General features: G+C 40.4%; 1 protein-coding gene across 1 annotated transcript in view; it reads left to right on the top strand.

Moving 5' to 3' along the window:
- KLF3 (KLF transcription factor 3) overlaps nucleotides 1-18,678 on the top strand; it is a 60,666-nt gene that overhangs the window by 36,248 nt on the left and 5,740 nt on the right. Inside the window, exons 2-4 of the mRNA XM_077279914.1 lie at nucleotides 1,824-1,911; nucleotides 13,605-14,070; nucleotides 15,362-15,509. Of these exons, the coding sequence (XP_077136029.1) occupies nucleotides 1,855-1,911; nucleotides 13,605-14,070; nucleotides 15,362-15,509 (671 nt within the window). The 5' untranslated portion in view covers nucleotides 1,824-1,854. The remainder of the gene's footprint in view (nucleotides 1-1,823; nucleotides 1,912-13,604; nucleotides 14,071-15,361; nucleotides 15,510-18,678) is intronic.

The raw sequence follows: 18,678 nt of genomic DNA, 5'->3' as shown, positions 1-18,678 counted from the left end.
TTTCTTGACACACATTTGACTTCATTCAAGACCGGCTCTTGCCAGCACTGCTAGAGGTGATTGACAGGTCTCTCCCTATGTACACATAAGGAAGGGAACTGTCAATGACCAGAAGCAGCGCTGGGAAGAGGCGGCCAAGGCAGAGCTGGACTAGTCTGGTCTTCGGCTATGGTCCCCACATTTTCAAAGTACATTTTCTCAGAAATTCAGGAGCATTTCAGGGAATAATATACCTGGCTGCAATTGTGTCGGCCATTTAAGCAGCATGAATTGACTGACAGGTGCCTTTTAAGTAGCCATTGTATAATGCTTTCATGCTGAAACAGTATCGTGTCCAAATATCAGTGCCATTCATTGGGCAAACACAGGTGTCCAAATATCAGTGCCGTGTTCTACAGAAATGATATACTGTACGATAAATTACTAGCGCTGTCACACAAGTAAATACCAACATGAGCTATTCAAGCAGCCATTTACATATAAAGTAACCTAATAACAGTGCCACACAATGTATTACTAACACTGCTACATGGAAAGAAACCTATATGACCACGGGTGTACTTAATTAGTGGTGTTATGGCATCTTCGATCACATACAGGGAAATGTATGCATTTTCCAAAGTTAACAAATAGAGCTTGGCCATACCTCATTTCAGATTACATGTACATCTTGGGGTTATGCCATCTTTGCCCATCTGGTCGAACTTGTCTACAGAACTTAAAAGCAGTAGATTGCTCACAGTTTTCAGTATAGAAGTGAGTAGTGATCTGAAGAACTATTAATGTCAATGTAACGAGAACCCAATGTTCTTACTTCTACAAAAAAAAGAATATTCTAAACTGCCAACTTCTCTAGCTATGACACTTCCTGGCACATGGGCAAAGACTAGTTCAAAAGATAAAACCATTTATCGAGCAAACAGCTTTAACGCGCAGTTTCCACTGTTTTCCCTTCATCAATCCGATAGTAACAGTTCACAAAACAGAAAATCCCACATTAACAAGTATCAACCAGGGAGAAACTATCTTTCTTGGGCCTTCTGCTTTATCCGTGCCTTCAAATGTTATGTGTTGTACATGGAACAATTATTATTTTATGTGCTCGTAGTCTTAGGCTACGTTCCCATGATGAGCTTTTGGTGAGTTTTTGATGTTGCAAATTTTTCTGTACCATTTTTGCACCCATTAAGTAAAATAGATTACTTGCCTTTTTTTGTGAAAATACGAAAAAAAACTAATCAAAAACTAATTATGGTAACGTAGCCTTAAAGGAACTTTACATCATTATTACGAGATGGTGGCATAAGGTGATGAAAAAAGCTGATTCAGTCCTCAATACCTGCAGTGGAAATGTTTTCTTTCGGTGCTACTAAGGCCATGTTCACTCCTTCAGTATTTGGTCAGTATTTTACCTCAGTAGTTGTAAGTCAAAACCAGGAGTGGGTGATAAATGCAGAAGCGGTGATGTGTCTCTATTATACTTTTCCTCTGATTGTTCCACTCCTGGTTTTGGCTTACAAATACTGAGGTAAAAATCTCACCAAATACTGAACGTATGAACATGACCTTACTGTCCTGAGTCCTCTGGAGCAGCAGCTACAATTTGCAGCAGTTGGGTGGGTGAGATAAAAAATAATGTGTGACCTTCCGTTTCTTGTTGGTGTTGCTACTTTTCCACGTTTCTGCCTGTTCAATGAAGGAATAATAACATTACACCAGAGCGTGTGAACTGTCCAAGAACATGTAATGAAATTGTATTGCCAAATTACCGGTGTCATCACGACATTGCAATAATTTACTTTGATTTCTTCTTTCGATTTCAGACAAGACCACACGAGGGGCATTGATGCAATAATGCTAATGTTTGACCCAGTTCTCATAAAGCCGGAGGCCACGGAGCCCTTGTCAATGGTAAGTGGTCAAAATTGAGAGAAATACTTTGTGGGTCCTGGGTTTGTTCATTTTTTTTTATTTCCAAAAATGGTGCAAATATTTCATCTGAAATGGTGAAAATCATGGTCTTAACACAAGTGTTTGTGTCCAGAATGCAACCCTTCCTAATATTTAGATATGAGGGATACTATTTACATTGCGCCTATAGAGTATACGTAATATATTGCTTCTTCAGCTTTTATACAAACCTACTGACCTCTGGAAAGTGCTGTGTGACGGAGCCACAAGTTATGTCACTGTTGATATTGGATTGTATATGTCTCTGTATTGCCGAAAAAGACTCTTTTTTTCCACTACAGGCTGCAAAATCTGTGTTTTCCAGTTTGTGAGTCTGTTCTTAAATTACACAACGCTGCAAGAGTACCATGATGTATGTGTTTCTTGGTATCCCAGGATAGTTATTACGCTCTCACACTGGCGTACCCCAAGTATACTTTTCTACATAGCGAAGTGGCAGCGCGTGAAGAAATCTGCTGTTAATTCTTAGTTCCCTCCTGTGCCTCCTTCCAGCGCTGGCAGACCCTTCTCTCACATTTCTGTCTAGCAATTTGGATGAAAACGAGGAATTAGTCAAAGAGTTAGAGCCGGCTTTGCTCCCAACACACAAAGCACCTCGTCAACTGTTCTCACTGCCCTGTATGCAGACATGAGCCTCACGGAGCGGATGTAATTCTCCCCAAGGCAGGATGTGGATACTTATACAGCGATAATTGTTTTTGCAGGAGATATATATATATATATATATATATCCCAGAAGTAGCCTAATTGTATGTTTTTAGTGTTGTCTTCTTCCTTTGATTTCACAATTTTCTGATTCTCCCGGATGCTTTGTCACATTGAAACTCGATGTATTGATTTATTTAAAGATCCTTCTAGCGGTCTGTAGCAAATGTGGGTGGAAGGAACTATTTATGACTACACTGTTTAAAAAAAATCTAGAATGATCAAAAAAGAAATGGTGTATGAAATAGGGTTATCCGAGCATGCTCAGGCGCTAATTGAGTGTCTTCGGCATGTTCGAAAAGTATGTTCGAGTCCCCGCGGCTGCATGTCTCTCGGCTGTTCGACAGCCGCAACACATATGGCGATTGTTTGTTAGGTAATCCCTGCAATGTGTCTAACAGCTGCGAGACTCAAGCATATTTTTCGAGCACGCCCGAGATACTCAGTTAGCATCCGAACATGCTCAGATAACACCTTATCCCACCACGTTCACTCATCACTAGTATAAAGCTAACAATCTAACACGTTATGCTACATTATTATTAATTATTGCTGTAATTTCACCATTTTTGTGGCTCTCAAAAGAACAGTCATCCTTCATACTTCACCCTTGAGAAGGATTCAGCTTGCTGCCCTTGGCCTGCACCATAATTTGTTAGCTCCCCCACACCCACCATAATTACACCCCGGCCTTAGAATGAAACAAGTCTCCATGTCACAAGTCACAATGTCACCGCCGGCGTTAGAATGCTTCATCATACCAACATCTCATGTGCGGGGAGTCACTGTTGTCCTCTGCTGAAAGTTATCTGGCTCTTAAGTTATCCCCTATATTGGCCAAATGATGATACGCTTCATATCTGCAGGTAACTGTATTATTATTATCATTATACATTTGCATAGCGCCATTTATGCCATGGCACTTCACATGTGACAAGGGGCAAATATAGACAAGAACAATAAACACGAGCAATACAAGGCACACACAAGTACAGAAGGAATGAGGACCCTGCCCGCGAAGACTCACAGTCTACAGGGGATGGGTGAGGATACACTAGGAGAGGGTAGAGCTGGTTGTGCAGCGGTTCAGTAGACTGGGGATCACTGCAGGTTGTAGGCTTGTCGGAAGAGGTGAGTCTTCAGGTTCTTTTTGAAGGTTTCCGGGGTAGGCGAGAGTCTGATGTGTTGGGGTAGAGAGTTCCAGAGTATGGGGGAAGCACGGGAGAAGTCTTGTATGCGGTTGTGGGAAGAAGAGATAAGAGGAGAGTAGAGAAGGAGATCTTGTATAAAGTAAGAATGTGTCATTATAAAACACTATGAATAAAAATTAGCATTTCCTTGGAATTACAGTGTATCCTTGGAAAGCCACATCGGGAAGAGATCCTGATTATCGCAGATAGCACTCGTACTCATGATATTCTATGGGACCATTCGTATGACCAAGTTTTTCCTTGGACCAAATATAGGCAACATGTCTGATTTTTGATCTGAGGGTAAAATCAAAATCATCAATGCAAATCAATAGGTCCCTGAAAAAAGTAGACTACACTCGGATGATATCCAAGTGCAGTCCCATTTTCACAGTCTCTCAGAATGGAGAATGTGGAGACATTTTTTTTTTCTATTTTTCCACGTACGAGAAAATCGTGTGACACTCGTACCACACTCTGATAGAATAATCCGTCCATGTGAATGAGGCCTTTGCGTCGGTAGTGATCAATCTATGACACTGGCATGTTTTGCAATGCTGCAGCCGTTTGAGAGCAGAAAAATCTGGCGCAGACACGTGTTGTATTTCGGGACAGTTTGCTGCTGCTATGTTGTATACATTGGCATGAAATGAAAAATAGACTGCAATACCCCAGTAAACTCCACTTTGCAAATTGCATTTGTCTTGGAACGGATGGCGAGTTTTCCACATGTGATAATTCCATTATTTTGAGTGAGTGTAACCTGTGAGTTGAGGGGACTGGAGCCAGCTGCTTGTCACTGTGCTTCTGTGCAGGAGGAAAACACTTTTAAAAGAACATTTGGTTTATATCCGAAGACAGGCAAGCTTATAAAATTAGATCATTTCTATAAATCGACTCTTGCAAAATGTTTGGAAAAGAAGTTGTGTTGTCCTGGAAATAATAGCTGTTCCTTGTGAGACCATCCTTGAAAATGAATTTGAGGCACTTTCTGCTGACATGTCAAAATTTGGAAGTATTCTCCTGCTGACTAGTCAAGATTTGATCCATTCGCTCAGCAGCAGCCATGATGTCTGTATAATATTCTCTGGCTTCTGTGTAATGATAGCGTTTGTGATCCAGAAATACCTATCCAGGATTGTCCCCGAGAATCTGCATTGCTCAACTGCGGACTTGGAAGAGGACACCAAAACGAGGGAGTGTTGGCCAAGGTCTTAAGATGACGTTACGGAGTTGGCTTCATTCACTACTTTACATTAAATTCTGATAATACCTTGTGTTAGATTTTTCTTGCATTGCTCCCGATGGTTGCATTTGTCTGGAATTCATTAATACCAGACGTTATGTAACTTTCTTCCAGTGTCAGTGTATATTACATGTACAGTAAATATAACTACGCTCTTCGCTTTCTTTATTGCTGTGGGGGTATTGTGTTATAGTCTGTAAAAACCAACGTCTGAGCAGTACTGTGTGTACTGCGTAATGAGCAGTAGAATTTCACTCCACTGGTTATTATGGGGAAGCTCTTGTGCTGGATAACGCTATTAACCTCCAAATATGGGGTCAATCTGCAGATTAATAACATTAGAGAGGCTCTCAGTCGCCTCTCTGAAAGTTCAGCACTCAGGAGAAAACTAATTGTATTCTATCGGGAGCCGTCAGCTTTCAGTCATACAGGAGATCCGGTGCAGGTTCAACCAACGCACACTATACTATGAGTAGCAGGTGTATGCCCACCCAACACTTTGATTGCCGGCCCCTCTCAAGTGCATCAGTGCAGAGTAAAGTGTCCACCATTAAGCCAGGGCATGCCTACAGCCACTGGCACGCCTGTATAACTGAAAGCTGGCAGCTCCCAGCTTCAGTATTATGGACAGGCACCTCTTTAATGCAGATTGACCCTAGTTAATGGAGATATCCGAGGTGACCGGTTCCATTTACAATTAACAGTGCTATACATTTTATTGATGGGTGAATATCACCTCATTTTTTAGACCATTTAGTCTATTCTTGTATGTAGCACGGTACTATTATTCATCATTATACTGCATCCGACATGAACCTAGTATTCAAGGCAAACATGGCACATTACTCATAGCAAACATGACACCGATAACTTGGACCCACACACAGCTTCCAAAATTGCTAATATTGTATTCTTGACATCAGATATAATCCATCATACGTGTGCTTCTTACTGCACAAAATTAATTTATGGTTTATAGTTTGTATGTTCTCCCCATGTTTGCTTGGGTTTCCTTCCAAATACATACTAATTGTTGGCCCCAATGGAACAGTGATGATGATGTCTGCAGAGTGCTGTGGGATATGTAGGGGCCATATATAAGTAAAATAAATATCTTGGGTCTTTGACCAGCCAGGGTCAAAGTCTGCATGGTAGTTTCCATATTCTCCTCCCTCTTTGCCTGGGTTCCTTTGGGTATTACTTCCCGAAAACATAATGTTAGGTTTGTTAGATTCTTACCCACTTACGCCTAACATGTATGTGTGTTGAGATGTGTTGGGAAATTAGACACAGATCTAACAAGTGCAAAAGCTGAGAACTGCTGATTGGTGGGGTAGTCGAATTTCTGACCCCCATCGATTTTATATTGATGACCTGTCATGAAAATAGGTAATTAATATCATAGAAACATCCTTTTAAGTCAAGTCCAGCATTGCCCAGTAAGCGTTTTTCTACCGTCACACAGTGCCATTTTCATCGCTACGACGGCACGATTCGTGACGTTGCAGCGTCGTATAAGTATCGCTCCAGCGTCGTATACTGCGGTCACACGTTGCAATACACGGCGCTGGAGCGATAATTTCATGACGTATTTGCGATGTAGAAGCCATTGGCTACTGTGCGCACATCGTATACAACCTGTGTCACACAATGCAATCATGCCGCCACAGCGGGACACTAGACGACGAAAGAAAGTTTCAAACGATCTGCTACGACGTACGATTCTCAGCGGGGATCCGGATCGCAGTAGCGTGTCATACACAGCGATATCGTAAATGCATCGCTGGAACATCACGAATCGTGCCGTTGTAGCGATCAAAATTGCACTGTGTGACGGTACCCTACAGATAAGTCACAGCTTTGATCTCGTCCTGTAACACCGCATGGAGTCAGGATGCTGGAGGTGTGCGAACCCAGGGTGGGGATTGACCAGGAAATCACATGCTTCCCCTTCTGCTAATGACATTATTATCCAGACATGCTCTCAACAGCTACAACATATATGAGAGAGATCACAAGATTATCTGTGTCTGAAAGCAACGCAGGCTTTAATATTGGCACAAACCGTACACCTCTCCCCCTCGCCATACCCCATCCTGTTACTTACCATGACCTCATCTTCCTCACGGCTGCTTAAAGGAGCTCTGGGCACTCTCCAGACTTCTCTGTTAAAGTAATGACCGCGATCTGCCTGTATTAGGTCATCCCATCTGGTACTCCAAGGAATAAAAGCTCTTCACCAATATTTAAATAAGGGTCATATACATAGTGTAAAGATTTACAAACTAAAAGGCACTTTTAATAAGCATTGAGTATCTGCAAATCACTAATATAACCTTATCATTTAGCGACCTTCTGCTCGATCTTCAGCCATGGCGACTTGATGGATGAATGATCTGTAGGAAGATCAATCTTGTGCAAGCCTAGATGTGTCCACCATGGTCTTCTCCACCGTTATCATGATAGTATCAAGCCATCGGGTTGCTGGTCTTCCTCTTCGCCTTGTTCCTTCTATTCTTCCGACCATGATGTCCTTCTCCAGTGATTGATCTGTTCGTCCTAAATCATAAACCAGGCTGGCTATATGGTTAGATCACTTCTGGCCTTACGATAAATGGCTCTGCTCAGCTGAGGACTAACTAAAATTTAGCTTCCCTGACTATACAGGTGCCCTACGACCAACCGCCAGGATTGCCAACTTAATATTTTTTTTTCTTCCTGGTAGCCTATAAAAAAAAATGGACTGCCAAAGTTTTTTGTAGACAAATTGTAAAATCATAATAAATCATTAAGTTTTTACGTGATATATGTCTACTGCACATAATTGTAATATTAAGATATTAACTGCATTTACTGTGAAATATACAATTATGTTAATTACAGTCTTAAAAATAGTCAAATCATGAACGGATGAAATTATTTTTTCATGGCAATCTAGAAATTTTTGGATGGCTCACTACCCTGCCAAACATCTGAGAAAGTAACCAAAAGGATGTGTTACCCACACTAACAGTCCAATAGTCACAGTCTCCACAGACAGAAACGTTCTGCTTGTTCTGTTCTGTGCCACCTAAAGTGCACACTGCTCACCTTTCCAAACCTTGTAATGAATCAGCCCAACACAATGACTGAGAAGGTCTACACAGAAAGCTAGGAAGGAAGTGCAAGGGATATCCAGCTCTCCTGCATTCCTGATACCTGGCCCAGCTTTCCGTGGGTGAGGTATCTTCATGAAGCCTAATATGCATATGGGAGACCATAGAAAAATTAGCATTCACTGACCACTTGTCCGGTCACTTTCTTACAATACATTTACCCTCCTGTAGACACAGTTCTAATAATAAGCTCATGACAATGGATTTTTTTTATATCTTTCTAGATTGAGCCCTATATACATTATGCTCCATTTAATAAAAAGGCATCAAATCACTGCTAGGGCTCATTCACATGTCCGTTTTTTTTTTATGTATGAGAAAAAATGACCAAGTTTCATCAATGATTGTGGTCAGAGTGTGGACGGAATTCTGTCCGAAATTCATCAGTTTTTTTCGTATGTGAAAAAAAAAAGTTTCTGCAGCTTCTCCTGTCTACCAGTCTTTAAAAATCGTACCGCACTTTTATGGCATTCGAGTGCTGCCCATTTTTATTTTATCTTTTACAGACCCCTAGACTTGCATTGCCGATTTTAATCTGATACTCGGATAAATATAGAACATGTCTTTGCGATTTTGCGCAGACTGCTCGGTCCACAGAAAATGACGGAAATGTGAACAGCCTCGTTCACTAATATAATTATGAGTGCTAACTGTGAAAAACATGGCTAGCACTCGAGCGCAAAAAACCTGACATGTGAATGAGATCTTAATGTAACAGTACTGTACATACACTACAGTTTGGAATACTCTGTATTATGCCTAATGCTGGACCTAAGTTGTGCAGAGAATGCTAGGAATTCTTTTACACCCAACATAAGTGTATCAGTTTTCCCTTGAGTGTTCCATTAATATTTTAGCATATAAAGAAAAAAAAAAAAAAAATATATATATATATATATATATATATATATATATATATATATATAATTTATTTATTTTATTTTTTCTTTTAATATATAATTTATTTATATAAATATATTTAGAATTTATTCATGAAGCAGATTTTAGTTCTTGCTAGACACATATAGAAGAAACTATATTAACTCCGCTTCCTGCGCCTGTCGGATTCATAACTTCTGTCCGCTGTTTATTGCTTTTGTAAACATTCTTGTGGAAAGGAAATCATAGTTCAAAATGGGATTGTGTCTGACACGGAGAAAGAGAGGAATTTCCGAGTACAGAGGAACATTTGATTAGCACGACCAAGACAAAATGTGGATTCTCAGAACTGTTGATTCATGTCTTGGATTCATGTGTGAAGGGGTTTGATTTATAATAAACCCATTAGCTTTTAATTAATAGGTTTTGCTGAACATTGTCCCTTTTTATGGTAAATGTTAGATGCCTTGGTTTTTTACTATTTATATGTTGCTCGCCAGTTCTTCTTCTATTCAATTATTGACTCATAGGAGTTAAAAGTCCCTCTAGCCTGAAGCCATGTATTCACAGCCTGGGATTTTTATATGGCAAGTTACATGTAAGGCTATAAATTCCAGGTCACACATCTTAAATGGAACAGTGAAAACACACATGCTTTACTACTGCTGGTATTATGACTTCACAAACCAAGACCCTGACCCATAACAGGAAGGGGTATCCACGGTGGGGGGAAAATGTGCAGAAATGTGTGTGGTTTAGTCTAGCCATACTAGTTTAAGAGAATTTAGTGAACGAGCTTTGCCATAAGCATGCATGATATTACCCCTATTTTGTTGCCTTTTTAATAAATGTAATCTAGACATGGAATGAAGATCTGCATCAATTCTCAAATATATTCTTGTTGATTTTCTATTATACATTTTTTTACTTGTTGTTTAAATTTGTGAGAAGGTACAGATTTCGGAATACCCAATTATTCCCAAGGCTAGAAATGGCCATGCATAGTCAATCACTTCTGTTTGAAAGGAACCCGTGACATTGAATATGCAGGCGACATGTTATAGAGCAAGAAGAGTTCGAATAGGTTGACAGCCTTTCCTGTAAAGGTTTTGCTTATAGAGATAACTGTCAGTCCCTGAGGAGGACCACCTACTGGACTCCTAAGCTCAGGTCCTCCTGCTCCTCAGAGACGGGAGTACAATGACAGGTAATCCACAGCTGATAACACAGGATCCACCAATCACAATGGGTGATGTCACAGCTCTGCCTCCCATCGCAAAAACACCTCTGCACATGCTTATTAGATGCCTCAAAACAGAAGATCTGGTCCCAGTCAGTCTATTGCTGCTAATGTTTATGTAGATTTCCTGAAAGGACAGGAAAACCCTCAGAGGTTAGTTTGAAAATTGCAAGACTTCGATTTCTTTTTCTAAAGATTGCCCAAAAAAATAGACTAAAACACTAGGTCATTTTGTTTAAGAACAACCTAAATTGGGAACAACTCTTTAGGGTACGTTCACAATGAGTTTTTCAACATGGATTTTGAAGCTGGTTGGCTTGTAAAATCCAAGTCAAAAACTCAGTGTGAACATCTCTTCAATGTGTTCTTACTTATATAGCGCCATCGTATTCCGCAGCGCTTTACAGATATTGACATCGCTGTCCCCATCGGGGCTCACAAGCTTAATTCCCTATCAGTATGTCTTTGGAGTGTGGGAGGAAACTAGAGAACCAGGAGGAAACCCACACAAACACGGGAGAACGTATAAACTTCTTGAAGATGTTGTCCTTGGTGGAATTTGAACCCAGGACCACTGTTCTGCAAGGCAACAATGCTAACCCTCGCTGTCTAAAAATATTATGGCACTATATACCTATAAAGTATCCATTTTATGTACTAGAACTATGGGACTAACAAGGCCAAACTATAAATAATCTTATCTGAATCTGGGGGTTCATTGAGGTCATAACACACCTCCTGTTCGGCTACGATATGGTGATCATAGGACGATATGGTCTGGGTTAACCTTAGCACCTCCCCATATATGTTTTCTTTCTGGAAACGTGTATAACCTATGCACTTTGCTTTTGTCAACACGTTTCCGTATGTCACTTCAGTTCAAGGTAAGGTGACATGACATGTACACAGGGAATGTATTGCCAAAGCTCCTAGAGGTGTGGGGTCAGTACTGTGGTTTAAAGACCTGTTCCAATACCTCCTGACAGACTCATTCTCAGTTTATTTGGCCTGAAAGTGAAAATTCCCTTGGATCAGCTCAATTTTATAGTCTATTTTAAGCAAACTCTGCAAATTTTCAATCATGAAGTCACCAACTTCATCTTCTGCCAAAGTTTTAAAAAGATGTGCAAATGGCGCCACGAGCCTTGCACTAGACACAATTACAGGAAATTTTATTCCAGAAATTAGAAGAAATGGGCGGTGTTTTTTCTTCAATTTTACCAAGTAAGGTGAGACATTTAATAATCTATTGGATATTTCCATGGCAATACAGTTAGTTTTGTAGCAGTAATTGTTTTATTACGGGATGAAATCTAGTCATATAAAGGTTGGTGCCAAGAACCACACCATGGCTTTTGGCAGGCTTTTGGCTGTACAGAACATATTCTTCTGTGTGTGTTTCAATTTATTATGAATAGACTGTCTCTGCCCAGCCAAAGAAAGAACATTACTGTAGCTTTGTCTACCATCTGTTTCTGCTATCACTTCTACATTACCTCTGTACCTTTGTATAACTAAACCACACCAATCACCCCAATGCCTTGGATTAGAACAGCGCAGACTGAAGGAAAGTGGATACCTCAGGGTGCTCCTACCACAATTTTATGACTGTTGTATATATGTCCTCACAAGACAAGTAGCCTGTGATGATGATGAAGATTAGGTTACTCTGAATCACTGCCCTGAATGGAACGATTACTGGAAAAGATCTCTCCACCCTTTTTAGTCAGTGAAAAAAAGAGTTGGAAATGTTTGAAGTCATCATTTGGCAAAGAAGAAAATCAACATTCGGCTATGAGGAAATGAAGTCAGTTGTTTTAACATTACATACCAAAAATGTTGGGCTGTAAGTTGATGGACACCATCATGGAAATCTGACAGACACTAGTATCGTCTGTGAGGATCACTGGGCATTGGATGGAGACACCATTGCCATTATTCTTGTTAAATTTTCTTCCAGGAAAGTGGGAACCCAAACTGTGTAGAATTCCTAAAATGACAAACTTAGCAGGTACTCACCCTTCCTGGTCCAGCATCGGCGGCCTGCCACTGCCGTGGCTCCGGGTTTTAGTTGCTGCGTTGACATCACCGCTCTAGCCATAGTCTGTGAAGCTCGGCACAGCTGACAATGTTGATGTGATATCACTACTGCACCTGAAACACCATGAATGGAGCCACTCTAAACCCAGGGGGTAAGTACCTGCTGAGTATATTTTAGGAATTTTACACCATTTGGGGCCCACTTTCCATGAAGCGGACAAACCCTTTAACAACACAGGTGTGAGCATTGCCTTTACGGAGATGTTTACTTGAGACAACCACTTCTTTGTTAAGGCCTTCAAACACATTAGGCTAAGGGTTGTCCAAACCTGTTAATTTCAATGTGATCGGCAAACAATTTAATGGGTATGTGACCTCCTGACCATCTCCTGGCAAATGGTATTGGGGGGAGAAAAGAATCAGGCCATTGAAATTTCTTTTTGTTGGGCATGGAGATAAGGTATTGCCCAAGGAGCCTGGCAGCAGCTTTCTCATAGAGGACACAGGAATGATTGACTGCTCTGAGAGTATCTGTGTATGGGGGTGTTGAGAGAGATGGCTGTCAGCTTGACAGCTATGTAATGTTTATGGGCAACATTAGCAAGGTCCCCTGACAATACCCTGCTTACAAAACATCCCAGTGCTGAGACCTCCCCAGCGAGCATTCATCTGCATTACAGAACGTTCCAGTGTTTCACATTGCTGCGCTATTGTTCTCAAGATGAAACACATACATATGCCATGCAATAGCCAAATACTACCACTTTGCTACATAATGCCCATATAATAGGGCTTAGCTTTTGAGTTTTTTAAGCCAAGAACCTGTAGATTGACCCTTCTAAGAATCATCCCAAAGAGGAAAGTGGAGACTTCTAGTTTGTGAATGCACCAGGATATATTTTTCTTTTTCCTTCTCTACAACGCCACTAAAAGATAGTTGCTTTTTGTGTCTTCAAATGACGTGAGTTCCTGAACTGGTTATTACAACAGCTTTGTAATAATTGTAACTGGTTTCTATAGCTTATACAAAATACTTGTGGAAAATCTGAGTGTGCTTGGCCAGTCTGCTGGCATTTCCTAATCTAAATAATTATCTCAGACCGTTTATGTATTATCTTCAGTTGTTTGAATTTTGTACTTCAAGGTGTCTTTTTCTTGTTTTTGTCTTCTTTCTGTAGCCATATCAAACAAGTTACATAGAGCCACTGAAGACAAATAAATACAGTGTCATTTACCCAACACCAAACATGCCTCACAGTAAACTTTACCCCAGCATTGAAACATTGTCTGGATTCCAAATGGAGCCGGTGGATCTAACTACAAACAAGAGGAATTCGCCTCCCTCCGCAGGAAGGTCCCCATCTCCTCCCAAGAGAAGAACTTCTCCAGTTTTATATATGCACTCATCCAGTCCACCTTTGAAAAAGTTAACTCCATCACCGCCATCTGTACCACAATTCCCAATGCCATTAACCATTAACCCATTGTTGTCCGCATTTCCTAGACATGGGTATAGGAACCCTGGACTCTTACCCTTATTGCAGCCAATGGTTGTACAGCCGGTTCCTTTCATGTACACACCTCATCTTCAGCATCCAATCATGGTAATAGCTGATGAACTGGAGAATCAAAGTAGTAAACACAGTAAGTACTTCTAATAATGTTAAGAATTCGACATATTTTTAATCTGTCAATTTGGGTAAATGACAAGTAGAAGGCGCAGATATCGTGCCTCCATCTGAAGAGCCTGTATCACTTTGTTTACTCAGGTTTAAATTTTAGGGTAGTTCTCCTGAGGATTCTTGTGTGAACAATCCTTGTCCATATTCCCTATTGGGTTTGAGGACAACACAAGACATCCTAGATTAAAGCTGCACCTATTCTGATATAGTAGAGCCTTATGTGTATCACATGGATGCCATACAACTGAGTACATTATTGCCTGGTTGGCCAGGTCTTACACTGACAAAACCCACTATTTTCCAGATGCTCCTGGAATGGGACTTGCAACAATCCACTGATCACCACAGTAGTTGAGTTCTGAAGGTAGATATCTCTGAGACAAACCCAGTCGGACATACATTTGCTAATGGTTTAGCCAGTATGACCAGTATTTACTAATTGGAGTAAAGGCCTCTAAGCACATTTCATCTGACACCTACCTCTCCTGACTACCCCATAGAAAAGCAAGCTTGGCTCAGCTAAACACTCTTGTTTTCTCTATGAGCAGCTAATCGCCACACGGAATAAAATGCTCAACCATAGAAATTCAAGAGGCCAGAACTTTCTTTCTTCCGACATCAGGAAAGTAAGGAGGCCTCCATCCTCATTAGACTGATGGGCGATCCAGCCGACATTAACGGGTTTACCATCTTTAGTCTAATGTGTATGTGGGCCTTAATAATGTATGGATCTATGATGACAAAAGAAGTTCGCTAAGGTTTCAGCTTATTCACTTGCTGTAGCACCAATGTCAGAATGATCTGGGCCAAAAACGTTAATTGATTTCTGGTTTGAGGGCGGTTTAGCTTTTAATAAAATTCAGTGTGGAGACCCACTGCAGTTTAAAGACCCCCCATACATATTAGACTAATGTCGGCCGAACCCTCCGATATCGACAAGCTTGGCTGATGGTCTAATGTGTACAGGTGCACAGACCCCTATATTGATGACTGATTGATTGACTGATGGTCAATTGCGCACGTCCGATTTTGGATTGCTGAGCGCATTGTTCTCCTGGCGATAAGCCGCGGCTTATAAATAGAGAACACAGCGCTTGGGAAGAACAAGCACTCTTATGTATGGTAAGAGCTGGCTATGATGGCTGTTGGATATATATTTTTCCTATAGGCATTTATCTCTGTCTACTAACTGACTACATGAGAATGGTTCATGTGCATTAATAAATAAACTTTATGTCTTTGTTCTGTTTCAGTGCCTGTGACAGTCCCGGAGTGTTACGAAAAATCTCCACTATTAAAAAGCATAAAAGTTGAGCCTGTGACAGATCAATGTATGACTGAAATTTACCCTGAACAAATGTCTCCTGGTCTCAGTACACCTCCAAAGTTAATGTTCCATGAGTAAGTCACATAATGTGGACACTTAAAAGATATGTTGGGTACGGGGGTCAAATAGTGTTCATTAAAAATGTTGTACCGTTTGGCCTCTACTGCCTTTGTGAGTCACAGTACTTAGCAGGCTGCAGAATGTGTAAACTGCAAATCCGTCAGTGATCTCCTTCTGACAGTAGAGTTTATTTAAATGTTCCAATGGAATTATTGAGCTCAATGTGACTTCTGCTTAGTTCTCTGAAGCTAAGTTCATAGCAGTATGTAGAAATATTGTTCGTTTTTTCTGGATGAAAATCAGGCAATTTTTCATCTTTAGGTCACGTTTAGAGATGATCAGAATTTAAGTTTGGGGTTCGTACCGGACAATTAGTGTCCCGTGCTATATGCTGAACGCAGACTTATCCCGTTAGTCCGTTACAATGTTCAGAGAGTCTGAGGAAGTCTGGGAGGAAAGAGCGAGAGAGTTTTCCAGCTCAAAACCTTGGGTCCCCATTGTTTTCAATGGGGTTAGGGTTCTGGTTCAAATTTGGGTACATTTCTTGAATAAAGTTCGGGTAGGGTACCAGAACCCGAACTTCCATGGATCACTAGTCACGTTCACACGTTCAGTATTTGTTCAGTATTTTACATCAGTATTTGGTCTCACCCAGGCCAAAGACAACAGTTTACCACCATTCTTGTGCTACATATATCCAAGTCTAGATCACTATTTAGTGTGCCTAGGTGTCTTTTTTTTTACCGGTTAACAACTTCTTGTTCAGTGGAAATTTTTTGGCTCTAATTTTAACATGTAGCATAGAATGTTAGAGTTGGAAGGGACCTCCAGGGTCATCGTGTCCAACCCCCTCCTCAATGCAGGGTTCACTAAACCATCTCAGACAGATGTCTGTCCAGCCTCTGTTTGAAGACTTCCATTGAAGGAGAACTCACCACCTCTTGTGGCAGCCTGTTTCACTCATTGATCACCCTCACAGTTTTTTCTAATATCTAATCTGTATCTATCTGTACCAATGTACATGGTCCACTAGAAAAGGCAAATATGAAACTTGTACTTTTCATATCAGCGAAGTTCTCTCTTACACACCGAAAGGATTGTCAAATAATATTTTACATGACCTAAAGTGAAAACTACAAGCATTTGTCGTGTGTAGAAGAATCTAGGTTAGTAAGGACAAAAACAAGGCGAGAAGAATGCAGGTGTAGTCATTGGATTGTTCTACCTGCGGTGTGGCAATATGTTTTGAATGTAAGGAGCCAATTTGAAAACTTCCCGTGGGTGGGGCGCATGGGCTGAGCTCCTCTTTTGGAATTGACGTCAGGGACCGCACCCTCCTTTTGGCATAACACAACAGGAAATTCTTAATTGCTCTGAAAAGGAGTGACTGAGACAATAGCAAATATTTCTTCTAATGACTAGGACTATATAGGACTATATAAAAAAAAAATAAAGTTGTTTTTTGTGCCGGGAGGGAGGAGAAAAAAAAAGAAGCTGTTTTGAATTATTTCTGGAGGAAATAGATCATGTAAACAAACTCAGAGAAAGCAAACTGCAACCTAACATGGTTTTGCAATCCTGAAAATGTTTGCGTGGGAAAAGGGAGCATGACCTTGTTAATGATTAAAAATAATAAACTCCCCCTTTGAGGCACACAGAAGAGGACTCTTATAATGAGAACACTTCTGCTGGGCTATAAGGAAATTATATTGTTATCATGTGAATAGAGTAATGAGATAAACTAAGTACACCCTCTATGATATCTATCGTTATACTTATCAGTACATAATGAAGAAAACATCTGCTTTCTAGAAGGTCCTAAAATTAGGTAGAGACAACCTCAGATGAACGACAGATTACACCATGTCATTATTTATTTGGCAAAAATTAGACTAAAATGCCATAGCAATGTGTGAAAAATTAAATACACCTCATCAATAACTTGTAGAACCACTTTTACCGAAAATAACTTGAGCTAATTGTTTTCTATATGACTTTATAAGTCTGTCACATCATTCTGGAATAATTCTGGCCAACTTTTCTTCAGTGTTGCTTAAAGTGCGGTTATCATTACTCCCGGGCTGTCCTTGTTATGTAAAAAAAAGGAGTGGGCAGCCTCAGACTCTTGTAAATAACACGTATTAACAAAAGAGGTCTCAAGAGTCCCTATTGTCCCAATAAAGGTCTTGAGTTTATAGCATAAGTTGAATCCTAACTTGTCGGTGGTGGGATCCCATAAACTTCCCCAGCTACTGTCGCCATGTACTTTACTGAGCTGTTCCCAAACAGTAACCGCTCTAATTATGTTACTGTTCAGTAAAAGCTTAGCAAAGTACATAGTCAATCTGGGGTTGTTCAGGGAGCAAAACCGCCCATTTTCACAACTAAAAGGGCCACGAAGGTTTGTGGGATCCCACAACCGAAAAGTTTGAAACTGACTTTTGCTAGAAAGTCAAGTCCCATAGGGTGACATTAGATATAGGACTGTTTTGGTCCTTAAGTGTTTAGAAAATTCAGCAGACTGAGGCTGCCTACTCTTTCTTTAATTAAAAAGGGCAGCCCCAGACTGGTGATAGCTGCTCTTTAAGTTCATTGAGGTTTGTGGGTTTTCATTTATGCATAGCTCTCATAACATTTTAGTTAGGTTGAGGTCTGGAGCCATTACAACACCTTGATCCTTTTGTTTTCAGCCATTCTGATGCACATTTGCTGATGCACTTTACTGTAAATGTCATGTTAGCTTTTGGATAGATGGTCTCAAGTTGGACTCTAGAATACTTTGATATGTAGAAGAATTGATGGTTGATTCAATTTCTGTAGTGCGCCCAGGCTCTGTTGCTGAAAAACAAGCCAAAGTCCTCACGTCACAGTATTTAACAGTTTGTTTGAGGTATTTGTGCTGATATACTGTGTCTGAGTTTTGTCAAACGTGGTGCAAGTTATTATGACCACTGTCTCTACTTTGGTCTTATCTGTCCAAAAGACAATATTCCAAAGGTTTTGTGGTTTGTTCAGATGAAAGTTTGCAAACTTTTGTCATGTTTCCATGTTCTTTTTATGCAAATTGTCTCTTCAGAGAGGAAAAGAACTAGAACTCTAGTGCCACCTATTGGAAGTAGCAATCCTAACAGTCATTGTTAACCCTTTAACGAGCCTTGTCACATGATAAAAGCCAAACCAGAA

This window comes from Ranitomeya variabilis, chromosome 1, assembly GCF_051348905.1.
Source record: "Ranitomeya variabilis isolate aRanVar5 chromosome 1, aRanVar5.hap1, whole genome shotgun sequence".
NCBI classification, from domain to species: domain Eukaryota; kingdom Metazoa; phylum Chordata; class Amphibia; order Anura; family Dendrobatidae; genus Ranitomeya; species Ranitomeya variabilis.
Note: the sequence above shows the minus strand (reverse complement) of the source record. Positions and strands in the feature narration are given on the sequence as shown.